General features: G+C 38.7%; 1 protein-coding gene across 5 annotated transcripts in view; it reads right to left on the reverse strand.

Annotated features, from left to right (window-relative positions):
* The window catches only part of CFDP1 (craniofacial development protein 1), a 121,246-nt gene that overhangs the window by 59,444 nt on the left and 36,952 nt on the right, over nucleotides 1–24,850 (reverse strand). The window contains exon 6 of one of the 5 annotated variants that reach the window (XM_045047088.1): nucleotides 12,940–13,029. The exons of 3 other annotated variants lie outside the window; for them this stretch is intronic. In XM_045047088.1, coding sequence (XP_044903023.1) covers nucleotides 12,951–13,029 — 79 coding nt within the window. In that variant the 3' untranslated portion in view covers nucleotides 12,940–12,950. Of the gene's footprint in view, nucleotides 1–12,777; nucleotides 13,030–24,850 lie in introns of those variants that run through there. One more of the 5 variants, XM_023245704.2, reaches the window with a different exon arrangement.

Below are 24,850 nucleotides of genomic sequence, written 5' to 3' on the forward strand. Positions count from 1 at the left end.
TCACACACTATACACACAACATTCTATATGTTAGAGCCCCATGATGGACACCAATTCAGTTCTGCCAGGATGCAACGCTGTAGGTCATTTCAAATCTTTACAGAAGGTTTCAGGATGGGGGCAGGGGAGAGCTTTGGCACAGAGGAGGGGAGAAATCTCAACCCAGCATAGTAAATGACTTTTGTAATACAGAATTCACCATTTCTCCTTTTGCTCTCCTGGGAGAACTTCTCCTGGAAGAAAATCCCTTCCCCCAAAGGTCCTGAATGGTCAAGAACTCTGAAGTTTCATGTCAAATTTATGTACGTGCATATATGTAATTTTTCTAAGAGACAGGTCCATAATACCCATTCGATTTTCAAAGGCCTCAAGATCTAAAAAAGGTCAAGACCTACTTTATATTTAGATGAACATCAAAGTGCATTCTAATAGCAGATGAAACTACTGTCTCTCCACCAGATAATCCAATCAGTAATAGGAAAGAGAGATGTGCAAATTCAAATTATAGGACATACCATTTCACACCCGTGAGACTGGCAACAATGAGTCTGCCAAGGACTGGAGAAACAGGAACTTTCACTACTGCTAGACTGATTAACCACTTTGAAAAACAAAGGACTGCCATAACTTTTTTTCAAAAAAAGATTTTATTTTTAAGTAATCCCTCCACCTAATGTGCACCTCAAACCTACAACTCGGACATCAAGAGTCATGTTCTACCAACTGAGCCAGCCATGTGCCCCCAAATCGCCATAATCTTCTTAGGTTAAAATTTAAACATGGTCTATTACCATTCTTAGAGCAGTTTTTCAAACTGATGCTTATAACCCAAAGGATCAGTAATCAATTTAGTGGGTGACGACCAGTATTTTATTTTCATGAAACAGAACAGAATGGAATAGAATGTTGTATTTTTACCTTACTACAGACAAGTATTGCATTTTACCTTATTATACACTAGTAGAATTTTTGTTTCAGTAGTGTGTGTAGGTTGTGTGTGTGTGTGTGTGTGTGTGTGTGTGTGTGTACTGGGGTCATAATGAAAATGATTTCTTAATATGGGCTCACAGCTAAAAACGCTTCCCAAAATAGTGACCTGGGCAAGCTCTTATGTGTGTCCATGAGGAAATGTGTATGGGAACGTTCACAATATTTTTCCAAGAGTAAAAAACTGGAAACAAGGTAAAAAAAAATTAAGAATTGTGGCATATTCATGCAATGAGACGTAACAAAGCAGTGAATATGAATGAACTAAAGCTACTGCATCAACACATAATTGAAAATAACATTAAGTGAAAAAAAGGGAAAAATACTTATTACAAGACAGCACTTATTTCAAGTTTAAAAACAAGGAAAACTAACGACTGTTTAGGGGCACTCAGATAAGTGATTAAAAAAACTATAAAGAAAAGAACAACAAAAACAAAAATTAAGATAGATGGTTACGCACCTCTCTGGGATTGAAAAGAGATGCAAAACGCAAGGATTCATAGGGAACTTCTGAAGTTGAAAAACGCACTCTTCCTGAAGCTGGGTAGTGAGCATGAGGGTGTTTGCTCCGTATGTATTTCTTATACATACATTACACACATATTTTTTGTACATAGGGAGTATGTTATAATGAACAGGAAAACAAAGCTGTCACGAAAATCAGTTCAAAAGCAACGGCTTTCGGGGCGCCTGGGTGGCTCAGTCGGTTAAGCGTCCGGTTTCAGCTCAGGTCATGATCTTGCGGTTCGTGAGTTCGAGCCCCGCATCGGGCTCTGTGCTGATGCCTCGGAACCTGGAGCCTGCTTCGGATTCTGTGTCTCCCTCTCTCTCTCTGCCCCTCCCCTGCTCATGCTCTGTCTCTCTCTGTCTCTAAAAAATAAATAAATGTCAAAAAAAAAAAAAAAAAAGCAACAGCTTTCAAGCACTTTTGCTTTTGCTGGTCACCAAAACTCATGAGCTCCCTGGAGTCCGGAATGATCTATACTATTACTCTCTACTAAAAGGAATTGGGACTCTTGGAAGGGAAGGCAACTCCAGGTCTTAGGGCAAGAAAACAATCAAGACTGTTCTGGCACCTTTTAGCACTGCCAGAAAGCAGGAATACGGAAGTCTGTCCGAGTTGTGCTGAAAGGACAAAGGAGTCAGCTTAAAGACAAAGCTTTAGTCAGACTGTGACATTTAGAGTCAAAAGAAAACAACCATGGTTAATTGAAACAAACTAATTTTGTAAGGAAATTAGTACCAGTTTACTCCTAAACCAGACAGTGATAAGTTGTATAATACATTTTATCTGTTAAGTTGTTTAAAGTGTTTAAAAGAACAAGCCACATTACATTTCAATTAATGTTTAATATTTAAACATTTTCAGTAAACAAATTAAATATGAAACAAACCACAGAAATGACATACGTAAAATGTCTAAGTTGTATAGAAGACTTCTTTTTTAAAGAGCAATAAAGAAGTAACAGGTGATTGTCTACACGATCTCTAGTATTAATCCAACTTCTTGAATAATCGTTAAGATACATTTCTGAGTATCTTTTCAAACATACCACCCATTCCCCAATTTTCTTCCTGTAACCAACCATTTGTTAACAAGTATTTATTGACTGTCTATTTTTATTTTTTTTTAATTTTTTTTAACGTTTATTTATTTTGAGACAGAGAGAGACAGAGCATGAACGGAGGAGGGTCAGAGAGAGAGGGAGACACAGAATCTGAAACAGACTCCAGGCTCTGAGCAGTCAGCACAGAGCCCGACGCGGGGCTCGAACTCACAGACAGTGAGATCGTGACCTGAGCCGAAGTCGGACGCTTAACCGACTGAGCCACCCAGGCACCCCTTGAATGTCTATTTTTAACATAAACTGTTCTAAATGCTGCTGATATAAAGGTAAGTAAACAAAGCAGACTGGCTTCCATGTCTTGGGGCTTATGACTTCGTTATACAAATATGGCCCTGTTCACCGTAATACCCAACACTACCCAACCACAGCAATGAACACTTATGTAGGTGAAATTCTGGGTTTAATTCAGATTCAGGTCCCCGTAAATGCCTCCTAGAATGATGACCGCTTTCAGTGTTACAGTTTGCTGTTTTAGGACAAGAGGTCCAACAGGAACTATAATTCTCATTTCAAAACAGAATGTAGATCTGATGTCACAAAAACTTAGAAAGGAATATCTGAAAAGCTAAAAGAATGAAAAAACTTTTACAACACACAATGGAATGCCAAGGCACCTGTACCCTCCCTAAATACACTGTAGAAAATAACTGAACACACAGACGTGTTCTCTTCTTGTCTGGTTTCTTTCTAAATTTCTCATGCCTGTTTCTTTTTTGGTTCCCTTGGTTTCCTTGTATTTGTTTTCAAAAGTTCTGTTATTTCTTTGCCCTCTTCCTTCTCCTACTCCACGGTGTATAGCTATGGCATGGGATGGAAGCCTGGCCTAAGAAAAACAGTAAAAGAGCCTGCCTTGACCAGTAATTCCCATACCTTCAGGAAACTGTAAAATGAAGAAAGCTCAGAAAAACCCAAGTGTCCAATGAAGTTGCTCTTTCCCAGAGGTGCTTTTTTATTTTGTTTTTTATTTGAGAGAGAGACAGAAGGAGGGAGAGGGAGAAAGGGAGAGAATCTTAAGTAGGCTCCATGCTCAGTGCAGAGTCCAATGCGGGGCTTGATCCCACAACCCTGGTATCATGACCTGGGCTGAAATCAAGAGTCGGACGCTCAGCTGACTGAGCCACTCAGGCGCTCCACGGAGGTGCTTCTACTGGTATCAAACACTTGCATGTTCCTACAGTGTACGACCTATACAAATTAGCTGATGACAGCCACACAGGACAGTCCTGGGTCCCAAGTGTCTTGTCTTGTTGCTACTTGTCTGCCCTATAGCCGACTCCTGATTTCGATTCAGGTCATTATCTCATGGATCGTGAGTTCGGACCCCAAGGTGGGCTCTGCACTGACAAAGCAGAACCTGCTTGGGATTCTCTCATGCCTCTCCCTCTGCCTCTCCCCCACTCTTGCTCGCTCTCTCAAAATCAATAAACTTAAAAAGCAGCAGCAGCAGGGAATCTACTGTGTGAGTCAAGTTACAGTGGCGACACTGCAAACAGAAAGCATCTTCATGGCTTGAAGAGACAGAATACTGAGTTTGGCCGTCAGAACAGCTGGAAAAGGAGGGGGTAAGTCCCAACTCAATTAAGAAGATACACAATCCATAACCTGATTCAAAAATAGGCAAAAAAAATTTTTAAGACATTTCATCAACGATGATACACAAAGGGTTGGTAAAACACACAAAAAGATGCTCAAAATCATTAGTCATTTGGAAAATGTAAATTAAATACAATGAGGTATCATTACACGCCCACTAGATCAAAGAGAGTTACAATACCAGGTGTTGGTAAAAAGTGAAGAAACAGGAATCCTCTTACACACTGACAGTGGGGATGTAAAATGGTACAGTGTCTTTGGAAAACAATTCTGTAATTTCTTTAAACAAATTTACCATACTACCCAGCAATTATATTCCTATCAACCCAAAAGAAATGACAGGCCGTGTCCACACAAAGACTTGTAACACAAATGTTCACTGCAGCATTATTCATAATAATCAAAAAGTGGATATGATCCAAATGAAGAGAAACAAAATGTTGTTATCCATAGAAAAGGACATTATTGGGGCGCCTGGGAGGTTCAGTCGGTTAAGCATCTCTTGATTTTGGCTCAGATCATGATCTCACAGTCTGTGAGCTTGAGCCCTGCATCAGGCTCCACACTGATAGCACAGAGCCTGCTTGGGACTCTGTCTCCCTCTCTCTGCCCCTCCCCTGCTTGCTCTCTGTCTCTCAAAATAAATAAACGTTAAAAATTTTTTTAAAAAGAACATTATTGGGGCGCCTGGGTGGCGCAGTCGGTTGAGCGTCCGACTTCAGCCAGGTCACGATCTCTCGGTCCGTGAGTTCGAGCCCCGCGTCGGGCTCTGGGCTGATGGCTCAGAGCCTGGAGCCTGTTTCCGATTCTGTGTCTCCCTCTCTCTCTCTGCCCCTCCCCCGTTCATGCTCTGTCTCTCTCTGTCCGAAAAATAAATAAACGTTGAAAAAAAAAATTTTAAAAGAACATTATTTGGTTATAAAAAGAATGAACTACTGATATATCCTACAGCATAACTTCCAAAACAAGATACGAAGTAAAAGAAGAAAGACGTTAAAAGACTATACTAAAGATGTGATAAGACATTTCCTTTAGTACAGGAAATTTCCAGAAAAGGCAAATCTTGGGGCTCCTGGGTGGCTCAGTCGGTTAAGCATCCGACTTCAGCTCAGGTCATGATTTCATGGTTTGCAAGTTCAAGCCCCACATTGGGCTCTTTGCTGTCAGCGTGGAGCGCACTTCGGATCCTCTGTCTCCCTCTCTCTCTCTGCCTCTCCCTCGCTGGCACTTTCCTCAAAAATAAACATTTAAAAAATGGTTTTTAAAAAAAGGAAAAAGAAAAGACAAATCTACAGAGACAGACAGCAGACCAGTGTTGCCCAGGATTAAAGTGGGAGCAGGAAATGACTATAAACGGGCAAGAGGGAGCTTTTTAGGAGATGAACATGTTCTCTAAAACCAAATCATGCATGATGAAGGTTACAACTCTAAAAACTTTACTAAAAACCATTAAACTATATACTTATATTGGGTGAATCTTATGGTACAATAAAAAAATTTGTTTAAAAAAACAAAAATTGCTAGGAGGAAGGGGTAGGGTAGAGGAAACAAATGAGACTTCAAAAACTCACCAGTCAGTGTGCCTGGGTGGCTCAGCTGATATATCCTACAGCATAACTTCAGCTCAGGTCAGGATCTCACTATTTCCAAGTTTGAGCCCTGCTCTGGCTCTATGCTGACAGCTCAGAGCCTGGAGCCTATTTTGGATTCTGTGTCTCCTCTCGGCCCCTCCCCTGCTTGCACTATGCCTCTCTCGCTCTCAAAAATAAACAATCATTAAAAAAATTTTAAAAACTCATCAGTCAAATTTAATATGTGGACCTATTTGCCCCCTGGTTCAAGCAAATGAGCTGTTAAAAAGAAATCCTTATGATACAATTAAGGAAATATGCACACTAAATGAATACTTGAAGACATAAGGGACTGTTGTTATTTTTCAGATGTAGTAATGGTAATTTTGTCTAAAACAATACTTACTTTTTAGAGATACATAGTGAAATATTTACTGATAAAATTTTATGGTGTTAATCTTCTGCTTCAAAACACTCCGTTGGGAGTTTCAGTGAATGTTTGGGGTGGGTCACGGATCACACAGATGAGGCCTGAAGCTAGGTGATGTGTATATGAAGATGCATACACTTATTTTTCTCCATTCTCTGGAATTTTCCATAGTAAAAAAAATAAAAAGGGGATAATATCTACCTCATAGATTCAATTTGACAATACATACGAAGGGCTTACCATAAAATATGATTGGCAAAATGTTGGTAACTGGTGCAAGTCTGATGCTGGGTACAGGGATTCATTCATTATACTTCCCTCTTCATTTATGTTTGAAGTTTTCCATAATAATTTTTTTTTTTTAAGGAGCCTGAGGTCTAGATGTTTCATTAATGGCATCAGCACTTTCATTTTTTCCTTTCTCAGTAACTTAAATAAAGTAAGAGTAAAATGCAATAAAACATTCCAGTACTTGCACAATCATGTCTTGCTTTACAAAGATCAAGCAAGCCATACACAGCTAATGGATCAAATTTAAGGTTTGAAAAATAAGAAAAAATTACGTATATTATAGATAAATACGAGCCGCACAAAAATCAAAAGTAAATATAGTCCTCCTTTATCATATTTAAAGGTAAAATGAGACTGATTTCCTTAGGCATAAATTTTTTTAATTCGGGGAATAATAATGACGCTGATGACGATGATGAAAGAAGCTTAAGGCACTTATTGCTCTATAGAAGGCTAGCACATGTGGCTACTGCTTTACTCTATACATTTAAACTCCTGGCTTTGCGGTGAGTAGTCTATTATTGTGCAATAATCTAAGCACAGACTATTTAGAGACATATGTCCCCACACTTGTTTCCTCTGATGAAACTGGAAAAGCAATGACTGCAAATCTGTCGGCCAGACACAAAGGGGATTAGGAGAGGGGAAAACAATCAGACTGTTCTCTACGCTAAGGCAATCTATTCTCTACTATGCAGAGTCTCAAGAATTGGTTAAGGAGCCAGATCAGAGTTTCCAAACTGGTCTACTTTTGTTTGACCCACACATATCGCTTCTAGGCATTTAGGCTAAGATCAAGTGTTGTTTGACCCACACATCGTCTTTTGTAAAATAGAAAAACAAATACACACACAGATTCACATAAAAATCTGGACCTCCAACATCTCTTGAAAAACTAGTTAAAAAAAAAAAAATCTGGTAACGTTCCATGTGGCAACAACTAACTGGTAGATACTGGAATTTGGGCCCCCTGTCCAGGACTGATATAAAGACAGACACAGACATGATGTTCCCTGTCCTTATGTCAATCAGGTAAAATTAATCCAACTAAAATGAATGAGGTGGTGGTGGTGGTGTGTGTGAATCAGAGTCTCCTCTTTAAAAGTCTGATTTTTTTTTTAATGTTTATTTTTGAGAAAGAGTGCCAGCAGGGGAGGGGCAGAGAGAGGGACAGGGAATCTGAAGCAGGCTCTGGGCTGATAGCATCGAGCCCGATGTGGGGCTTGAACCCACGAACCGTGAGATCGTGACCCAAGCCAAAGTCGGACACAACCAAGTGAGCCACCCAGGTGCCCCAAAAGTTTGCTTAAAAAAATTTTTTTAAGTATAATCTACTCCCCAAAGTGGGGCTCAAACTCACAACACTAAGACCAAGAGTCACGTGCCCTACTGAGCCAGCCAGGCATCCCCCTCTTAAAATTTTTTAAAAATTTCTCTTTAGTGCTATATATTCTGAACCTCAAACATGGTCCGTCTTATATTTTGAGAGGCTTCATATATTATACATACTTTTAATATAAAGGTTATTATCAAGCATTTCATTAATATTCCTTAGGAGCCTTTAATTGGCACTAGGCTGATAACAAACAGTCCATAAATCTTACTAGACAAAATTAAAGATCAATTTGCAGAAATCAACTCATTTGCAAAAGGACCTCTCCACGATGAAATTCAAGATGGGACCTGCCTTAGTTTATGTGTTTATTTATCAAATATGTCCTATATATAAGCATGTACTGTGCAAGTACAGAAAAAGGCAAATTTTACAACTGTAAAAAACAAATAGCTAAATATTCACACGGGCGTCACCGCAGGCTGAAGATTTTTCAACGTAGGCACCGAGATCTCAAACTGGACAATTCTTTCTTGTGAAGAGCTGTCCTGGATAACACCACAGGATGTTTAGCAGCAGCCCGGGCTTCTAACCACTGGATGCCAGTAGTATTCTCCCCTGTCCCCAGCCCAGGGTAGGACAGCCACAAGTGCCTGCAGACACTGCCAAAGGTTTCCTGGGACAGGCTACAAGTTAAGATATTTTACTTCAACGGTGCCAGCAGAAATATATACAACTTCCTAATTAGTGATCTCTCTTTCTGTGTATGTGTAGGTATACATAACTGTAAATGATCAAACACTGGCTAATTAATGATACCTTAAATAAATGAAATTGAGAACTTAAAAAACAGTGATACCAAAGCAAACTAAGAAGCTTAAAGATTTCCACAAACTCAAATGAATTTTTTTATGGCGAATATCTTCATAAATCCTACAGTTAAGCTTCTTCTGTAGTTGAGAAGTTCTTATTCTGCTAATTCAGGCTGTTTTCTGAATACATGTTTCTATATTCCAACATATAAAAACACTAATATAGCCTAACATTCACGGAAAGAACCTATTTCTTTTTTTTTATTAAAAGAAATTTTCGGGGCGCCTGGGTGGCTCAGTTGGTTGGGCGTCCGACTTCAGCTCAGGTCACAATCTTGTGGTCCATGAGTTCGGGCCCCGCATTGGGCTCTGTGCTGACAGCTCAGAGCCTGGAGCCTGCTTCCGATTCTGTGTCTCCCTCTCTCTGACCCTCCCCCACTCACACTCTGTCTCACCCTCTTTCTCAAAAATGAATAAACATTAAAAAAAATTAGGGGCGCCTGGGTGGCGCAGTCGGTTAAGCGTCCGACTTCAGCCAGGTCATGATCTCGCGGTCCGTGAGTTCGAGCCCCGCGTCGGGCTCTGGGCTGATGGCTCGGAGCCTGGAGCCTGTTTCCGATTCTGTGTCTCCCTCTCTCTCTGCCCCTCCCCTGTTCATGCTCTGTCTCTCTCTGTCCCAAAAATAAATAAAAACTTTGGAAAAAAAAATTAAAAATTTTGTAAAATTAAATTTTTTTGTAAAAATTAAAAATTTTTTAATGTTTATTCATTTTTGAGAGAGAGAGAGAGACACCATGAGCAGGGGAGGGGCAGAGAGAGAGGGAGACACAGAATCGGAAGTAGGCTCCACGCTCTCAGAGCCTGACATGGGGCTTGAACTCACGAACCCTGAGATCATGACCTGAACTGAAGTTGGACACTTCAGTGACTGAGCCACCCAGGTGCCCCAGGAAGAACCTATTTCTAAGACTCGCCTCAGATATTCCCTTCCTTCCTTCCCTTCTTTATTTTTATTTTTTTATTTTTTAGTGTTTATTCATTTTTTGAGAGACAGAGAGAGAGCACAAGCTGGGGAGAGGCAGAGACGGAAGGAGACACAAAATCTGAAGCAGGCTCCAGGCTCTAGCTGTCAGCACAAAGCCAGACTCGGGGCTTGAACTCACAAACTGTGTGAGATCATGACCTGAGCCGAAGTCAACCACTTTAACCAAGTGAGCCACCCAGGCACCCCAGATGTCTCTTTATACATTAAGATGAGCAGAGAAAAGTCAGTGAAACTTCAGCCAGAGAGCATTCTCTTCTAATTTAAATATTTCACTTAGAAGAAGGAAGGTAAATATTGAATAAACCTATGTAGGTTTTTTCATCAGTTTTAAGTTTCATCTATTTAACTCTGCTTCTGATTTTCCTGATCATGTTACAATTTCTTTGTCCAAATATTAACTAGTAAGTGAACCTTTTTATTTGAGAAGGGGTAAAAGGGATCAAGAACTAATTTTTATTGAGCCCTTCTGTGCCAGCAAGGGTATCAAGACACTTGATCTCATATCATTCTCAAAACAGCTCATAGGTAGGAATTACAATCTTCATTCTACAGCTTAAAGAATTCTGTGAAACTAGGGTTTGAACCAAGCAGGACTGCCCAAGTCAAAAGCACATATAATTATACTCTACCTACTTCCAAAGAAGGAGCCAAGAATAACATTAATGACAGCATTCTCTTCCCTTTACTGTAAAATATACCAGAGGCTCAAAGTAATAGTTACAAGAAGGGTCTTAACCTGAAGAGTTTGACGAAGAACTAAGAACCTCCAAATAAAAATAAGTTAACACAATCTAGTGGTAACAAAATTCAGATGCATAAGGTTTTCATATCTGTTCACAAATAATAACATCGGGCAGCAGGAACACAACCACAATTTCAAGACTCTAGCTGGGAGCGCTGAGTCAATAAAATGTCAACTTCTGTCAAAGAATCTAGATCAGTGGAACTTTCCAGTTCTTTAAGAAAGTAATATATAGATGCCTGCAAAAACGGCTCCAGAATCCAAACAGAACTAGCAATGTTTAAAAACTCAAGACCAGGATCAGAGCATCAATATCTTCATGAAAGAATCAAGAGAAAACCTAAGAGAGGTACTCTACTTATGCCTTAACTCAGGCTAAGGTCTGGAAGTCAGTCTACTTTTTCCACTGCTTGCGAAGTTCCCTCAACTTTTTCTTCCAGGTTTTGTTTCATGAAGAAAAATAAACCGCCGCTCGTTTACACAAGAGAGCGCTAACTTTTCTTCCTGGCACCCATCTCCCAGGTATTTAAAAGCGCGCGCACACACACACATTTGAATGCTTGGTTGAATCCTAAATAAGCTAGAACACAGGTGTCAGGGAGAAGAAAATAAAAGCCTCGCCAAGGAAACATTTTAGTTCCAAAATTCTAAAGGCAAATGCTGGGACTCCTGGGTGGCTCAGCTGGTTCATCCTACTCTTGATGTTGGCTCAGGTCATGATCTCATGAAGATGGAACCCTGAGTCGGGCACGTGACAGCACAAAGCGTGCTTGGGATTCTCTCTGCCCTTCCCCCTCTCACACACACGCTTCTTGCTATCAAAATAAATAAAACTAAAAAAAATTACAAAAAATAAAGGCAAATTGCTAAGTGAAAGGGAAAATTAATTTCATCAAGTGTTAAGATGAAAAAGTTCATGATCCTGTTGTCTTAAAGGCATTCCCAGGCACAGAATTAGATCACAGTCTTAATTCTCAGTTTAGGAACCGAAACAACCCTGGCCTGGGGATAAAACAGTGACGATGTGCTTGACACCTCTGCCGGACAGCTGCTCCCATCTGTCTACTTTCTCCCTGCCTCTGAAAACTACTCCAAGGTCTGGATTTATCAGTTCCATGTGCTAATTGAAAAGGAGGCATATTTCCCAGGCCACATTTATGGAAATAAAATGATGACTCATTTCACCACTCACAAACAGATGTTAAATTGACCAAAGTATATTTAAATAATCTCATCTCATTCATTCTTGCTAATGCTTACAGATTCGTTCTTTCCAGGGTCTTTCTTCCCACAAAATGACTGCTCACATAATGTTTTATAAATACTAGGAAAGTCGTTTTGCATTATGGAAAAAAAAAAAAAAAAGAATTGGCGAAGAAGGAAGCTTTTCGCAAGAATTTTCACATAGCAGGCATTAAAAACTCCCCCAAGCTGAGGGGCGCCTGGATGGCTCAGTCGGTTGAAGTATCCAACTCTTAATTCCTACTCAGGTCATCATCTCGGTGTGATATAGAGCCCGGTGTAGGGCTCTGCACTGACAGCAGAGAGGCTGCTTGGGATTTTCTCTCCTCTCTCTCGGCCCCTCCCCATCTCACACGTGCTCTCTCTCTCAAAAAAACAAACAAAAAAAAAACATTAAAAAAAGAAAACCTCCCCTAAGCTGAGACACAGAAACCTGGGTTCTTTGCCTTCGTGACCCTCTCTATCCTGCCTAAACTCACTGAACATAAGAGGGGCACAGTTTGAACTCAAGTGGGAGAAATACACTATATTGTATTTGCCCTCCTTAAGACTGTTCTGATTATAGCTAGGAAGCCATTCTGTCCTTTATAAGGGAAACCTTGACTTCCTCTATACAATTCACCCATCCTAGCAGTAAAAACCATTTCTATTTGAGAAGAAATTTCTAATATGGGTTTTCCTGCCTTTCTAAATATGAAGCTGTCTCTACAAACACACTGTTTATCAGAGAGCAAAATGGCAGATAAGCTGAATGTCTTTTATGGGAAAATGGCTCTTTATAAGTTATAGAACACTAAAAAGATAACACTGTGCACCCATTAATAAGAATATCAGATAAATTTACATGCACTAACATGAAACGTATTAGTGTATGTATTTTGCATTTTTAAGCAAAAATGACAAATTTCAGGAAAGTAGGCTTAGATGATACTATTATATAAATGAAAGCAATTTTATGTGTGAAAAGAAATTCCATACACAGATACATATACACAGATACTAAAAGCTTAGGGAAAGATCTAGAATAGAGCTGTCCAACTGAAATATAATGAGAGCCATATACAGAATGTGAAACTTTATAGAAAGCACATTAAAAAATGCAAAGGTAAAATGAATTTTAATCATTGATTCCACTTAACCAGTATGTTAAAGGTGTTACCATTTCAAAAGAGTAACTGATATAAATATTATTGAGATGGTTTGGTTATGTTTTTCTTACAAAGTCTTGAAAACTTAGTGTGTATTTTACATTTATAACATACCTGAATTTGGACTAGCCACATTTCAGGTGCCCAACAGCACTGATTGTATACGGGTACTCAAGACTGACTGCTGTACGAGACAGAGGCGGCCTAGAAAAAGAAATGTCAAACTACTAACTTTTATTTCATCTTCTACATCTTTTAGTATTGTTTGAATTTCTCCAATAGCCAGGTATTACTTTTATGACACTTTTAAAAAACCTAAAATGCATCCCTATATAAAAATCCAAGACAGCAAAAACCTCAACTTTAGCCCTGAACCATAAACTTTCTTAAAAAAAAAAAGAAAAGAAAAAAGAGAGAGAAAGAGAAATCTCAACCTTACGACAGGCAGATTTCTTAGGAAACAAAAAAGTACTAACCATAAAAGGAAAAAACAGATAAACTGAACTTCATCAAAATTTTAAATTTACGTTCATCAATACACACCAGAAGCAAGACACAGACCAGGAAAAATACTCAGTAACATTTATAACCGACAAAGTACCCATTATCCACAATACATAAAGGACTTCTACAAATCAACAATAGACTGAGGAACAACCCAATACAAAACAAGAATGGAAGAGACATTTCACAAAAGAACAGATACAAATGGCCAATAAGCACACGAAAAGATGTCATCATTATTAATTAGAGCAACACAATTTAAAACCATAAGAGAGGGGCACCTGGATGGCTCAGTCAGTTGGGCATCTGACTCTTGATTTTGGCTCAGGTCATGATCTCATGGTTCGTGAGTTGGAGCCCCACGTCTACAGTGCAGAGCCTGCGAGGGATTCTCTCTCCCTCGCTCTTTGCCCATGCCCAGCTCACACACACGCATCTCTCTCACTCAAAATAAATAAATGAATATTAAAAAAAAATAAAACCTCAACAGATAGCATTTCACATCCACTAAAATAAAAAAGACAGATAACACCAAATGTGGGCAAGGAAATGGACCAAGTGAAACCCTCATACACTGCTGGCAGAAACATAAAATGGCACAATCATTCAGAAGAACTGTTTGGCAGTTTGTTATAACATTAAATGCACATCTACCCTGTGCCCTAGAAATCCCATTCCTAGGTACTTGCTTACCCAAGGGAAATAAAAACATAGGTCTTCAAAATTAAAACAAACAAACAAAAACAAAAAAAACAAAAAAAACCCGGAAACCCAAATGCCCATCAATAGGATGGCTGGATAAATTGGTATATTCTTATAGAAAGGAAATTAAAAAAATGAACTACTGACAGACACAGCAACACAGATGACTCTCAAAAACAATGTAATAAATAAAAGAAGCCAGGCACAAAAGAGTTACACAATGTATGATTTGATTTACATGAAGTTCTGGTACAGGCAAAACTAATCCATCATAATAAAAATGAGTAGTTGCCTGAAGCAAAGGGTGTTGAGGAAGTGGGAGAAGAGAACCAACTGGAAAGAGAAATGAGGGAACGTTCTGGGGTGATGGAATCATACTAGATCTTATTTTGGGTGGTGGCTACGTGGATGTATAAAATTGACTGAATTGAACACTGAAGGCTCCTAAGACTAAGCTATCTCCTGCCATGAAGGTCAAATGCTATGGGGAACTCACAGGCACTAGTTAACGGATGCCATCAGATACATCTTGTGAACAAAGATTGAGAAAATATTAAAGCCTGGAATATGGAGAACTGTCATTAAATTGCTCTCCCTCATTCTTCTACCACTATACTGATGTGAGTCACCACAAATCTCAACGTACTTTCCTGTAGTTTGTAATTTATAAATGAGATGAAAGCATACTAATCACAACTAAAACGGTATCTTTACCTCTCTGAAACTTTGCTTTATTTGTATCTCACCCCTTTCTTGAATATTTTCAATGAATGTCCATTTAACAAGTCATCTAGCTGAAATTACAAGAAAGAAAGCAAGATAGGAAGGGAGGAAGGAAAGAAGGGAAGGAAGGGAAGGAAGGGAAGGAAGAAAAGAAGAAAAGAAAAGAAAAGAAAAGAAAAGAAAAGAAAAGAAAAGAAAAGAAAAGAAAAGAAAAGAAAAGAAAAGAAAAGAAAGGAAACGGTAAGGCAAGAAAGAGGCAAAGAAGATAAGAAACTAAGTATGAGAGAAGATCTAGAAAAGACTTCCTGTGTTCAAGCGCAATCTAGTCAATTTAGTTTCAAAGCAGGAAAAACATGAAGCCACTAAATGTACTCACGAATGAAAGTCAGGGAGTCATTCCAAAAGCCCAAGTTTATTTCTCCACTGCCCCTTCCCATCAGTTCACTCAGTTCTATTTTTTCTTGCAGTAGAAGCCATAAGAAAATCCCCCAAAGCAACAAAGAGGTAGTCACTCCAAACTGCCTTACCAATAAATAGGATAACATGCCAAGTGGCAGAATATTTAGCTTATGTCCCCGCTATGTCTCCCACATGTATCCCATCTATTCCACAGAGCAATTTTCCCAGCAGTCACCAGTCACAGCCTGAGCACTTTAGTCACGGGACACCTTATAGTTCAAAATCCCTCAGATCCACCTTAATCTGGCACCTAGGCTAAATGGGAGAAAACAACTGTTTCCTTATCCATAAGGAAACCCAAAGTTAAGTGCAGGAAAGGCTGAGGGAATACCATGTGCTTCCTGGCTAGGAAACAAGGCTTCCAGGCACAAATCAAAGCTTTTGCTCACTCTAACAAGAATGTGTGCTGTGAAATGCACTGCTGTGCAAACAACAGTTCTACCAAAGGACAAGTCAACCTGAAATAAAGGAAACAGTAGGAGTTGCAAAATGAGTCTTGTGGAATGAGTAAGGAAATTCTCACATGTCTATGCTTGAACTATGGTATGATTAAGCTGAAACAAAATGTCATTCCAATCATATAATAAATATCACGGTCTGTTTCCGGGGTCAGTTACTTGCTGAACACAGGTGTGGAACCAAAAGCACTCTACTGTTTAAGTTTTTTTTAACGTTTTATTTATTTTTGAGACAGAGAGAGATAGAGCATGAGCAGGGGAGGGGCAGAGAGAGAGGGAGACACAGAATCTGAAGCAGGCTCCAGGCTCTGAGCTGTCACCACAGAGCCCGACGCGAGGCTCGAACCCACAGAACATGAGATCATGACCTGAGCCGAAGTCGGACACTTAACCAACTGAGCCACCCAGGCGCCCCAACTTTTTTTTTTTAAAGAATGTATCCTTCATATATATATATATATACATATATCCAAATTGCTACAAAAGGCCATATTTCATTCTTTCTCATTGCCACGTGGTACTCCATTGCATATATAAACCACAATTTCTTTATCCATTTGTCAGTTGATGGACATTTAGGCTCTTTCCATAATTTGGCTATTGTTGAGAGTGCTGCTATAAACATTGGGGTACAAGTGCCCATGTGCATCAGCACTCCTGTATCCCTTGGGTAAACTCCTAGCAGTACTATTGCTGGGTCATAAGGTAGATCTATTTTTAATTGTTTGAGGAACCTCCACACTGTTTCCCAGAGCGGCTGCACCCGTTTGCATTCCCACCAACAGTGCAAGAGGGTTCCCGTTTCTCCACATCCTCGCCAGCATCTATAGTCTCCTGATTTGTTCATTTTAGCCACTCTGGTGAAAAGCACTCTACTTTTAGGATGAAGACTGACAGAATAGACACAACCAAAGAGATAACAATGAAATCTCTATAGATCAAAGTCTACCCAAGGCTTTTTAAAAATGGTGGTCATTAATAAAAGCTATTCATTTATTTATTCATTCATTCAACAAACACCTGTAAGATATTTACCATGTATCAGAGTGGACATACAAAAAAAAGATACAAGGTCTATGCCCTCAAGCTCACTGTGCAGTGGTAGAGACATATATAAGTTGGGAGAGTGCAGTAAGGGCTAAACTAAAGGCTATTAACAAATTCAGGTAGAGAGGGGTATGAGTTGGAATTTTTAGATGTAAGACACAGACATTGACTCTGGCGAATTAAGAGAGAAAAGGAATTTATTAAAAAGATACTGAGAGGAACAAAAAGAAATACTGGGCTTTGCAAGTGTCCCAGAATATATACTAAGACAGACCATATCCAAGGCCATAAAACTAACGTCAACAAATTTAAGAGTTGAAATCATAAAGAGGAGGCTCTCCAACAACAATATAAATACAATATGCAAAGTGAGCAGAAGTGAAGAAATAATAAGCAGAAGTCAGTGAAATCAGAGAAAAATCAATGAAACAGGGTCACTTCTTTGAAAATAATCAATAAAATGGAAAATTCTCTAGCAAGACACACAAACAAATAAATTACCAACATCAGGAATAAAACGAGTAATCGCTACAAACCTCAAAAGGATAATAAGAGAAGGCTACAAAATCCTACCCACATAAATTTAACAATTTAAATTGACAAAATGGGCCAACTCCTCAAAAAACACAAACTACCACAACACATCCACTATGAAATAGCTATTTGATAAGCCCTGTAACTATTAAGGGAACAGAATTTATATTTTTAAAACTATCAAAAAGGAAATCCCCAGGTCCAGATGGTTTCACTGGAGAATCTATCAATTTTACACAATGTCTTTCAGAAACAGAAAAGGAGGGAACACTTACTTGTTCATTTTATAAAGTTAACACTGTCTGATACTGAAACCAGACAGACAGTACAAAAACAAAATAAGAAAACTAATACCTACATTTCTCAGAAACAGACATACAATTCTTAAAATATTAACAAACAGAATTCAACAATAGTCAAAAGAATTATACAACATAACCAAGTGAGGGATGAAAGGCTGGTTCAATATTTGAAAATAATCAATGTATACTGGCATAAGGATAGATACAGAAATCAAAAGGATACAGCTGAGATTCTGGAAATAAACCTAGTTAAAGTCAACTGACTTTAAGAAAAAAAATTTTTTAAGTTTATTTATTTTGGAGGGGGGAAGAGAGAGAGAGAGAGAGAGGGAGGGAGGGGGAGTGGCGGGGGGGGCGGAGAGAGAGAGAGAGAGAGAGAGAGAGAGAGAGAGAGAGAGAGAATTCCAAGCAGGCTCCACAGTATTAGCACAAAGCCCGATGCGGGGCTCGAACTCACAAAACTGTGAGATCATGACCTGAGCTGAAACCAAGAGTCGGATGCCTAACTGACTGAGCCACCCAGGCACCCCAAAGTCAATAGACTTCTAACAAAGGTACCAAGACAATTCAATGGGGAAAGAATATTTTTTTCAAAAATGGTACAACTGGCTATCCACATGCAGAAGAAGGAAGCTGGACTGCTACATCACACTATAAATAAAAATTAACTCAGAATGATCAAACACCTAAATGTTAAGCCCTAAAAATATAAAACTCTTGGAAGAAAACATAAGGGTTAATATGGTCTTAAGTTAGACAAAAGTTTCTTAGATATGCAATCATGAGTGGCAAAAAAAAAAAAAAAATTCATTGGATTTTATAAAAAAAAATTTGAGCTGCAAAGGACATGATCAAGAAAGTGAAAAGATACCCATATATGAGAAGTATTTAGAAATCATTTATCTGATAGGAACTTGTATTTATTTTTAGAATATATAAAGAACTCTTACAACTCAGTAATAAAAGACAAATAACCCAATTAAAAATGAGGAAAGGTTGTGAATAGATACATCTCCAAAGAAGATATACAAACAGCTAATGAGCACATGAAAAGATCACCAACATCATAAGCTACCAGGGATATGCAAATCAAAACTACAATGAGATAGCGCTTCATACCCCCTAGGATGGCTATGATCAAAAAGAGGGATAATGACAAGTGTTGATGAGAATATGGAGAAACTAGAACCCTAATACATTGCTTGTTGGAATGTAAAACAGTGCAGCCACTGCCTGCCGAGGTCTGGCAGTTTCTCAGCTGAAAAGAGTTACCATATGGCCATGCAATTCTACTTCCTCCCATCTGAAAGAAATGAAAACAGATGTCCATAGTAAAACTTGTGTAGAAATGTTCATAGCATTATTCATACTAGTCAAAAAGTGGAAACAACTTGAATGCCTATCAACTGAAAAATGTCAAAAATTTGACAATAAAAAGAAACAAAGTATTGAAATATGCTACAACATGAACCTTGAAAACATTTTACTAATTCAGAGAAGCCAGACACAAAGCCACATACTGTATATACCATTTACATGAAATGTCCAGAATACAGAAGTCCATATAGAGAGAAAGTCTAATGGTTGCCTAGGCTGGTAGGGGGGGGAGCTGGAGAAAATGGAAAAGCGACGGCTAAATGGGGGAGTGACAGATAACAGGTGCAGGATTTCTTTTTAGGGTAATGAAAATGGTCTGAAATTAACCATCATAATGTTTGCAAATCTCTGTGAATGTACAGAAACAAATGAATTGTACATTTTAAATGGGTGAGTTGTAGGGTATGTAAATTACATATCAATAAAGCTGTTATAAAAAATCACGATTATATCAATCTTCACAGAAAAAGCATTTGACAAAATTTAACACCCATTCACGATAAAAGTCTGAAAAAATTAGGAGTAGAGAGGAACTTACTCAACTTGATTAAAAACATCTACAAAACACCTAAAGCTAACCAAAAGACTGAATGCTTCTCCCTAAGACCAGGAACAGGGCTTCTCACTGTTTTTAATCAACACAGTGCCGTAACCTTGAGCCAGTGCAACAAGGGAAGAAAGCAAAAAGCAATAATAATTACCTACGCAGAAAATCCCAAGGAGTGATTAAAAATTCATAGTACTAATACACAGTTCAGCAAGGTTGCAGAACATAAGATAAACATACAAAAATCAATTATATTTCTATATACTAGCAATGAACCAGTGGCCACTGAAAATTTAAATATAGTACCATTCATAATCACTGAAAGGAAAAACATTACATATAAGTCTAACAAAACATGTATAGGATTTGTAGGTTGAAAACTACAAAATGCTGATCAAAGAAATCAAAGATCTAGATGAATGGAAGGACATGGGTATAACATGTTTATAGACTGGAAGACTCAACACAGCAAAGATAGCAATTCCCCTCAGATTGATATATAGGTCTGTATTAGTCTGCCTGGGCTACCATAACAGAATGCCATACACTGGGTGGCTTAAACAACAGAAATTTATTTTCTCACAGTTCTGGAGGCTGGAAGTCCAAGATCAAGGTGTCTGCTCTTTCTGGCTACCAGAGCTATCTTCTTGCTGTGTCTTCACATGGCCTCTTCTTTGCATGCTTGGAGAGAACGATCTCTGGTGTCTCTTCCTCTTTTTATTCAGATACTGGTACTAATAGATTAAGACTTCACCCTTATGAACTCATTGAATGTTAACTACCTCCTTAAGGCCCTATCTCAAAATACACTCACACTGAGGATTAAGGCTTGAACCTAAGAATTTGGGGAAGGAACAAACAATTCGGTCCATAACAAGTCTTAATGCAATTCCTACCAAATTCCCAGTATTTTTGTAGACAGAAGCATAATTATTCTAATATATAAATATAAATATAAACATATATAGGCAAAAGAAACAGAATAGTTAATTTTGAAAAGAATAAAGTGGGAGGAGTCAATCTACCAGATTTTAAGACTTACTATATATGTTAGTCATCAAGACTGTGGTACTGGCAGAGGGACAGACACATGTAAATGGAAAGAATAAGAGTCCAGAAATAGACCCACACAAATATACCAAACTAATTTTTTTTTTACCAAAGTGCAAAAGCAATTCAATGACAAAGGTGCAAAAACAATTCAAAGATGGTCTTTTCAACAAATGGCGCTGGAAAATGGACAGCGCAGGTAAAAAGATTAACTTTGACCTAAACTTGCTAAATTATATAAAAATTAACTCAAAAATGCATCATGGGCTTAACCATAAAACTCTAAAACTTTTATAAAAAGGCAAAAGAGAAAATATGTGGGATCTTGGGCCAGGCAAAGAATTCTTAGACTTGACATCAAAAGTGGCATCCATAAAAGGAAAAATTGATAAATTGGACTTCATCAAAATTAAAACATTTGCTCTGTAAAAGATCCTCTTAAAAGGATAAGACAACTTACAAACTGGAAAAAAAGTATTTGCAAATCGCGTAACTGATAAAGGACTGATACCTAGAATATATAAAGAACTCTTAAAACTCAACAGTAAAAACCCAAACAATCCCATTAGAAAACAGGAAAATACATGAACAGACATTTCACCAAAAAAGATATCTAGATAGCAAAAGAGCACTTGAAAAGATGTTCAACACCATTAGCATTAGGGAAATGTAAATTAAAGTCATAATGAAGCATCACTATATATGCTTCAGAATGACTAAATCAGAATGACTGTCATCAGAATGACTAAAATGAAAAATGGTGACAATACTAAATGTTGATGAGTATGTGCAGAAATTATATCCCTTACACACTGCTGGTGGAAATGTAAAATGGTATAGCCCTTCTGGAAAAGTTTGGCAGTTTCTTACAAAAACTAAACAGGTAGAGTGTCTGGCTGACTCAGTCAGTAGACCATGCAACTCCTGATCTTAGGGTTGTGAGTTCGAGCCCCACATGTGGTGTGGAGTTTACTTAAAATAATTTTTTTGAGATTAAAGAAACCCACAAAAACAAAAAACCCTAAATATGCAACCACCATTGGCCCCAGCAACTGCACCCCTCTGAGTATTTGTCTCTGGGAAATGAAATTCTAATAAGGGCTACCACAGATGCCCACACCGTATCCCCACCCCTGGGCCCAAATCTGTGAATTAGTTACCATTTACAGCAAAAGGGATGTGACTAAGAGTATGGATCTTGAGATAGGGGAGATTCATCCTAGGTTATCTGTGTGGGCCCAATCACTCCTGTGTTAAACAGGAGTCCTTAAAAGCAGAGGCCCTTCCCCAGCTGGGTCAGAGAGATGAAACAGATGTAAGGGGTTGAGATTCACAGCTTTGAGGGGGAAATCAAGTTGTTGCTGGTTTTGACAACAGAAGAAGGGGGCCAGGAACCAAAAATGGGGATGGTCTCCTGACGCTGGGAATGGTCCACAGCTGACAAGGCAGCAAGGAAAGGAGAACCTAAGTCCTACAATCATAAGAAACACAAACCTGCTTTGATTTTAATAGAGTGAGATCCATTTTGGACTTCTGCCTAAAAAGTTAAAAGAATAAATTTGTGCTATGTAAGCAGCTAAATTTGTGGTAATTTGTCATAGTGGCAATACAAAAACCTGTACACGAATATTTATAGCACTTTATCTGTAATAGCCTGAACAGGAAACCCGGACGTCCTTCAGTGGATGAACAGTGAAGGGAGCTGTGGTGCATCCATAGCACAGGATCCTAGTCAACAATAAAAGATACTGATCTAAAAAACCACAACCTGAATGAATGTGCAGAGTGGAAAAAAAGCCAATTTTAAAAGGCTTGTACTGTATGCTTTCATTTATAGAACATTCTTGAAATGGCAAAATTATACAAATGGAGAACAAATGAGTGTTGCCAGAGGGCAGTAGGAAGGTGGGTGTGGTTATAAAAGCAACATGAGGGATCCTAGTGGACTGGAAGTGTTTTCTATCTTGACCGTCTCGATGTCATTATTCTGGTTGGGGCACTAGAAGACGTTTCCATAAGGGAAAACTGGGCCAAGGCTCAAGGAATCTCTCTGTATTATTTTATACAACTACATGTAAATCTACAATCTCCCGAAATAAAAAGCTTAACAATAACCATAATAAAAAGGTACTGGGTTACTCACAAAATCCACGAGGGCTAAAAAATTACATTCAGAGGCTGGAAACAATGTCCCCAAATCACACCACAGACCTATGCTGGTGAGGACACAGCTGTCATGGCTGCTCTGTATGTGCTCCACCTGGCCTCCCCCGCCCTGGACCCCCCCACTGGAGGGCCCGAGATCTGCAGTGCTCCTGGCCTCTGCCTCAGAACTCCTGGGTTCATTACCTCGGGCAGATGTCTGACTCATGAAGTCGAAGCTCCTAACTAAAAACTAGAGCTGAGAAGGGTGGGAAATCAAAAGTTTTGAATTTTCAGCTCCTTGCCTCCCACAAAGGGTGGCATCTACAAGTTTTCTTGAAGATCTCCGAGGGGGTCAGACACTAGACAGACAAAAAGAAGGTCCACAATAATGATGGATAACGATTTTCAAAACAGAAAGATGGAGATGAAAGGGGGGTTACAAATAAAGTGAGATAGATATAAGAGAATTTCACATAAGAAAATTCATGGATGTTTTAGAAATTATATCAGAAAGTATTTCCAGATATTTTGTTTCTAAACAGAACAGGGAAACCCAACAAACAGAGCAATGTCAATAGCTCAAAAGGATAAAGCACTGAACATTTAATTTTATTTATTCTTAAAAAAATGTTTAACATTTATTTTTGAGAGAGAGAGAGAGAGAGACAGAGTGTGAGTGGGGGAGGGGCAAGGGGGGAGGGAGGGAGACACAGAATCAGAAGCTGGCTCCAGGCTCTGAGCTGTCAGCACAGAGCCTGATGCGGGGGTGGGGGTGGGGTGGGGGCTGAAGTCAGATGCTTAACCGACTGAGCCACCCAGGCACCCCAGCACCGAACATTTAAGATGTGGTATTTTAATGATGTGTATCAATAGGTCTTGGGTACGAGAAGCAGCAGCTCATAACTAATATGAAAGATAAATCATCTGATGGGTTTTAAAAGGTACTGGGTATTCCTTCCTATGCTCACAGTGGTCAAAATGTTTCCTTTAAAAAGGAAATTTCAAATTCATCAAATGTAATGGACAACTTTGTACTAGCTGCAGGAAAATGTAAAAAAAAAAAAAAGCAATATAGGGTATTCATCTTTAAAGCGCTCATGATGAACGTCTATTTCAGGCAAAATGGATGCTTAATATAACCTGAACATTTTCCAAATAAAGACCTAGAAATGCTAGATTCTTAGATATACCCCAAATTATTTCAAACGTATAGCTAAGCTCACAAGAAAGAAAGGGAAACCCCAGAGTATCAAGATCAAAGAAGGAACTGAAAACCACAGAAGTAGCACATGAGCAGATACAGTGGCCATGGGGGAGTGAGAAGAAGTTTCAATAACTTCCGCCTGGGTTTTGTTATATCCACATACAGGACTTGTCTTGGGCTTACAGAGGTGGAGAATTAGAACTAAAATCCTAAATAAAGTGGAAACTCTATGCACACTCAGGGAAAGGACAGATTAGGAAAAATTCACTTAACAGCCCAGGGAGGAGACAAGAAAGCCTCTCTGCCTGGGCTGCGGGGGATAGGGGAGAAAGTCTCTCTTAAGAACTGAAACCCTGGAGTCACATGGATTTGGGGTTCACAATTCTAATTTCAATGATAGTACCTAAATGTTCCAGGAGGTCCAAAGCAAGAAATTAACATAAAAATTAGCCCAAGTCAGGGCATCTAGAAGAAACAAATTCACTTCCACTTTTGAGAAATACAACTTCATCCTCCACCATATGAGATCACCCCACAGACAAAACCTTGCTAAATATGAATACAAAATACTAAACACAAAAGGAAATAATCTACCATAAGAGAAGCGACAAAATAAAGATAACTTTAAAACCCCAAGAACTTCTCATAAGAGAAATATCAGACAGGAACTATAACGAAGTATACACTTACAATGATTACATATAAAAAGAAAGCCTTGGGGCAGCTGGGTAGCTAAGTCAGTTGAGCATTCGACTCTTGATTTCACCTTAGGTCATGATCCCAGGGTTGTGGAAGTGACTCCCACGTTGGGCTCTGTGCTGAGCATAGAGCCTGCATGAGATTCTTTCTCTTTCCCTCTGCTCCTCTCCCCCGCACATGCTCTCTCAAATAATAAAAATAAAAATAATAATAATAATAATAATAATAATAAGAAGAAGAAGAAGAAGAAGAAGAAGAAGAAGAAGAAGAAGAA

Source organism: Felis catus, chromosome E2 (genome assembly GCF_018350175.1).
Source record: "Felis catus isolate Fca126 chromosome E2, F.catus_Fca126_mat1.0, whole genome shotgun sequence".
Lineage (NCBI taxonomy): Eukaryota > Metazoa > Chordata > Mammalia > Carnivora > Felidae > Felis > Felis catus.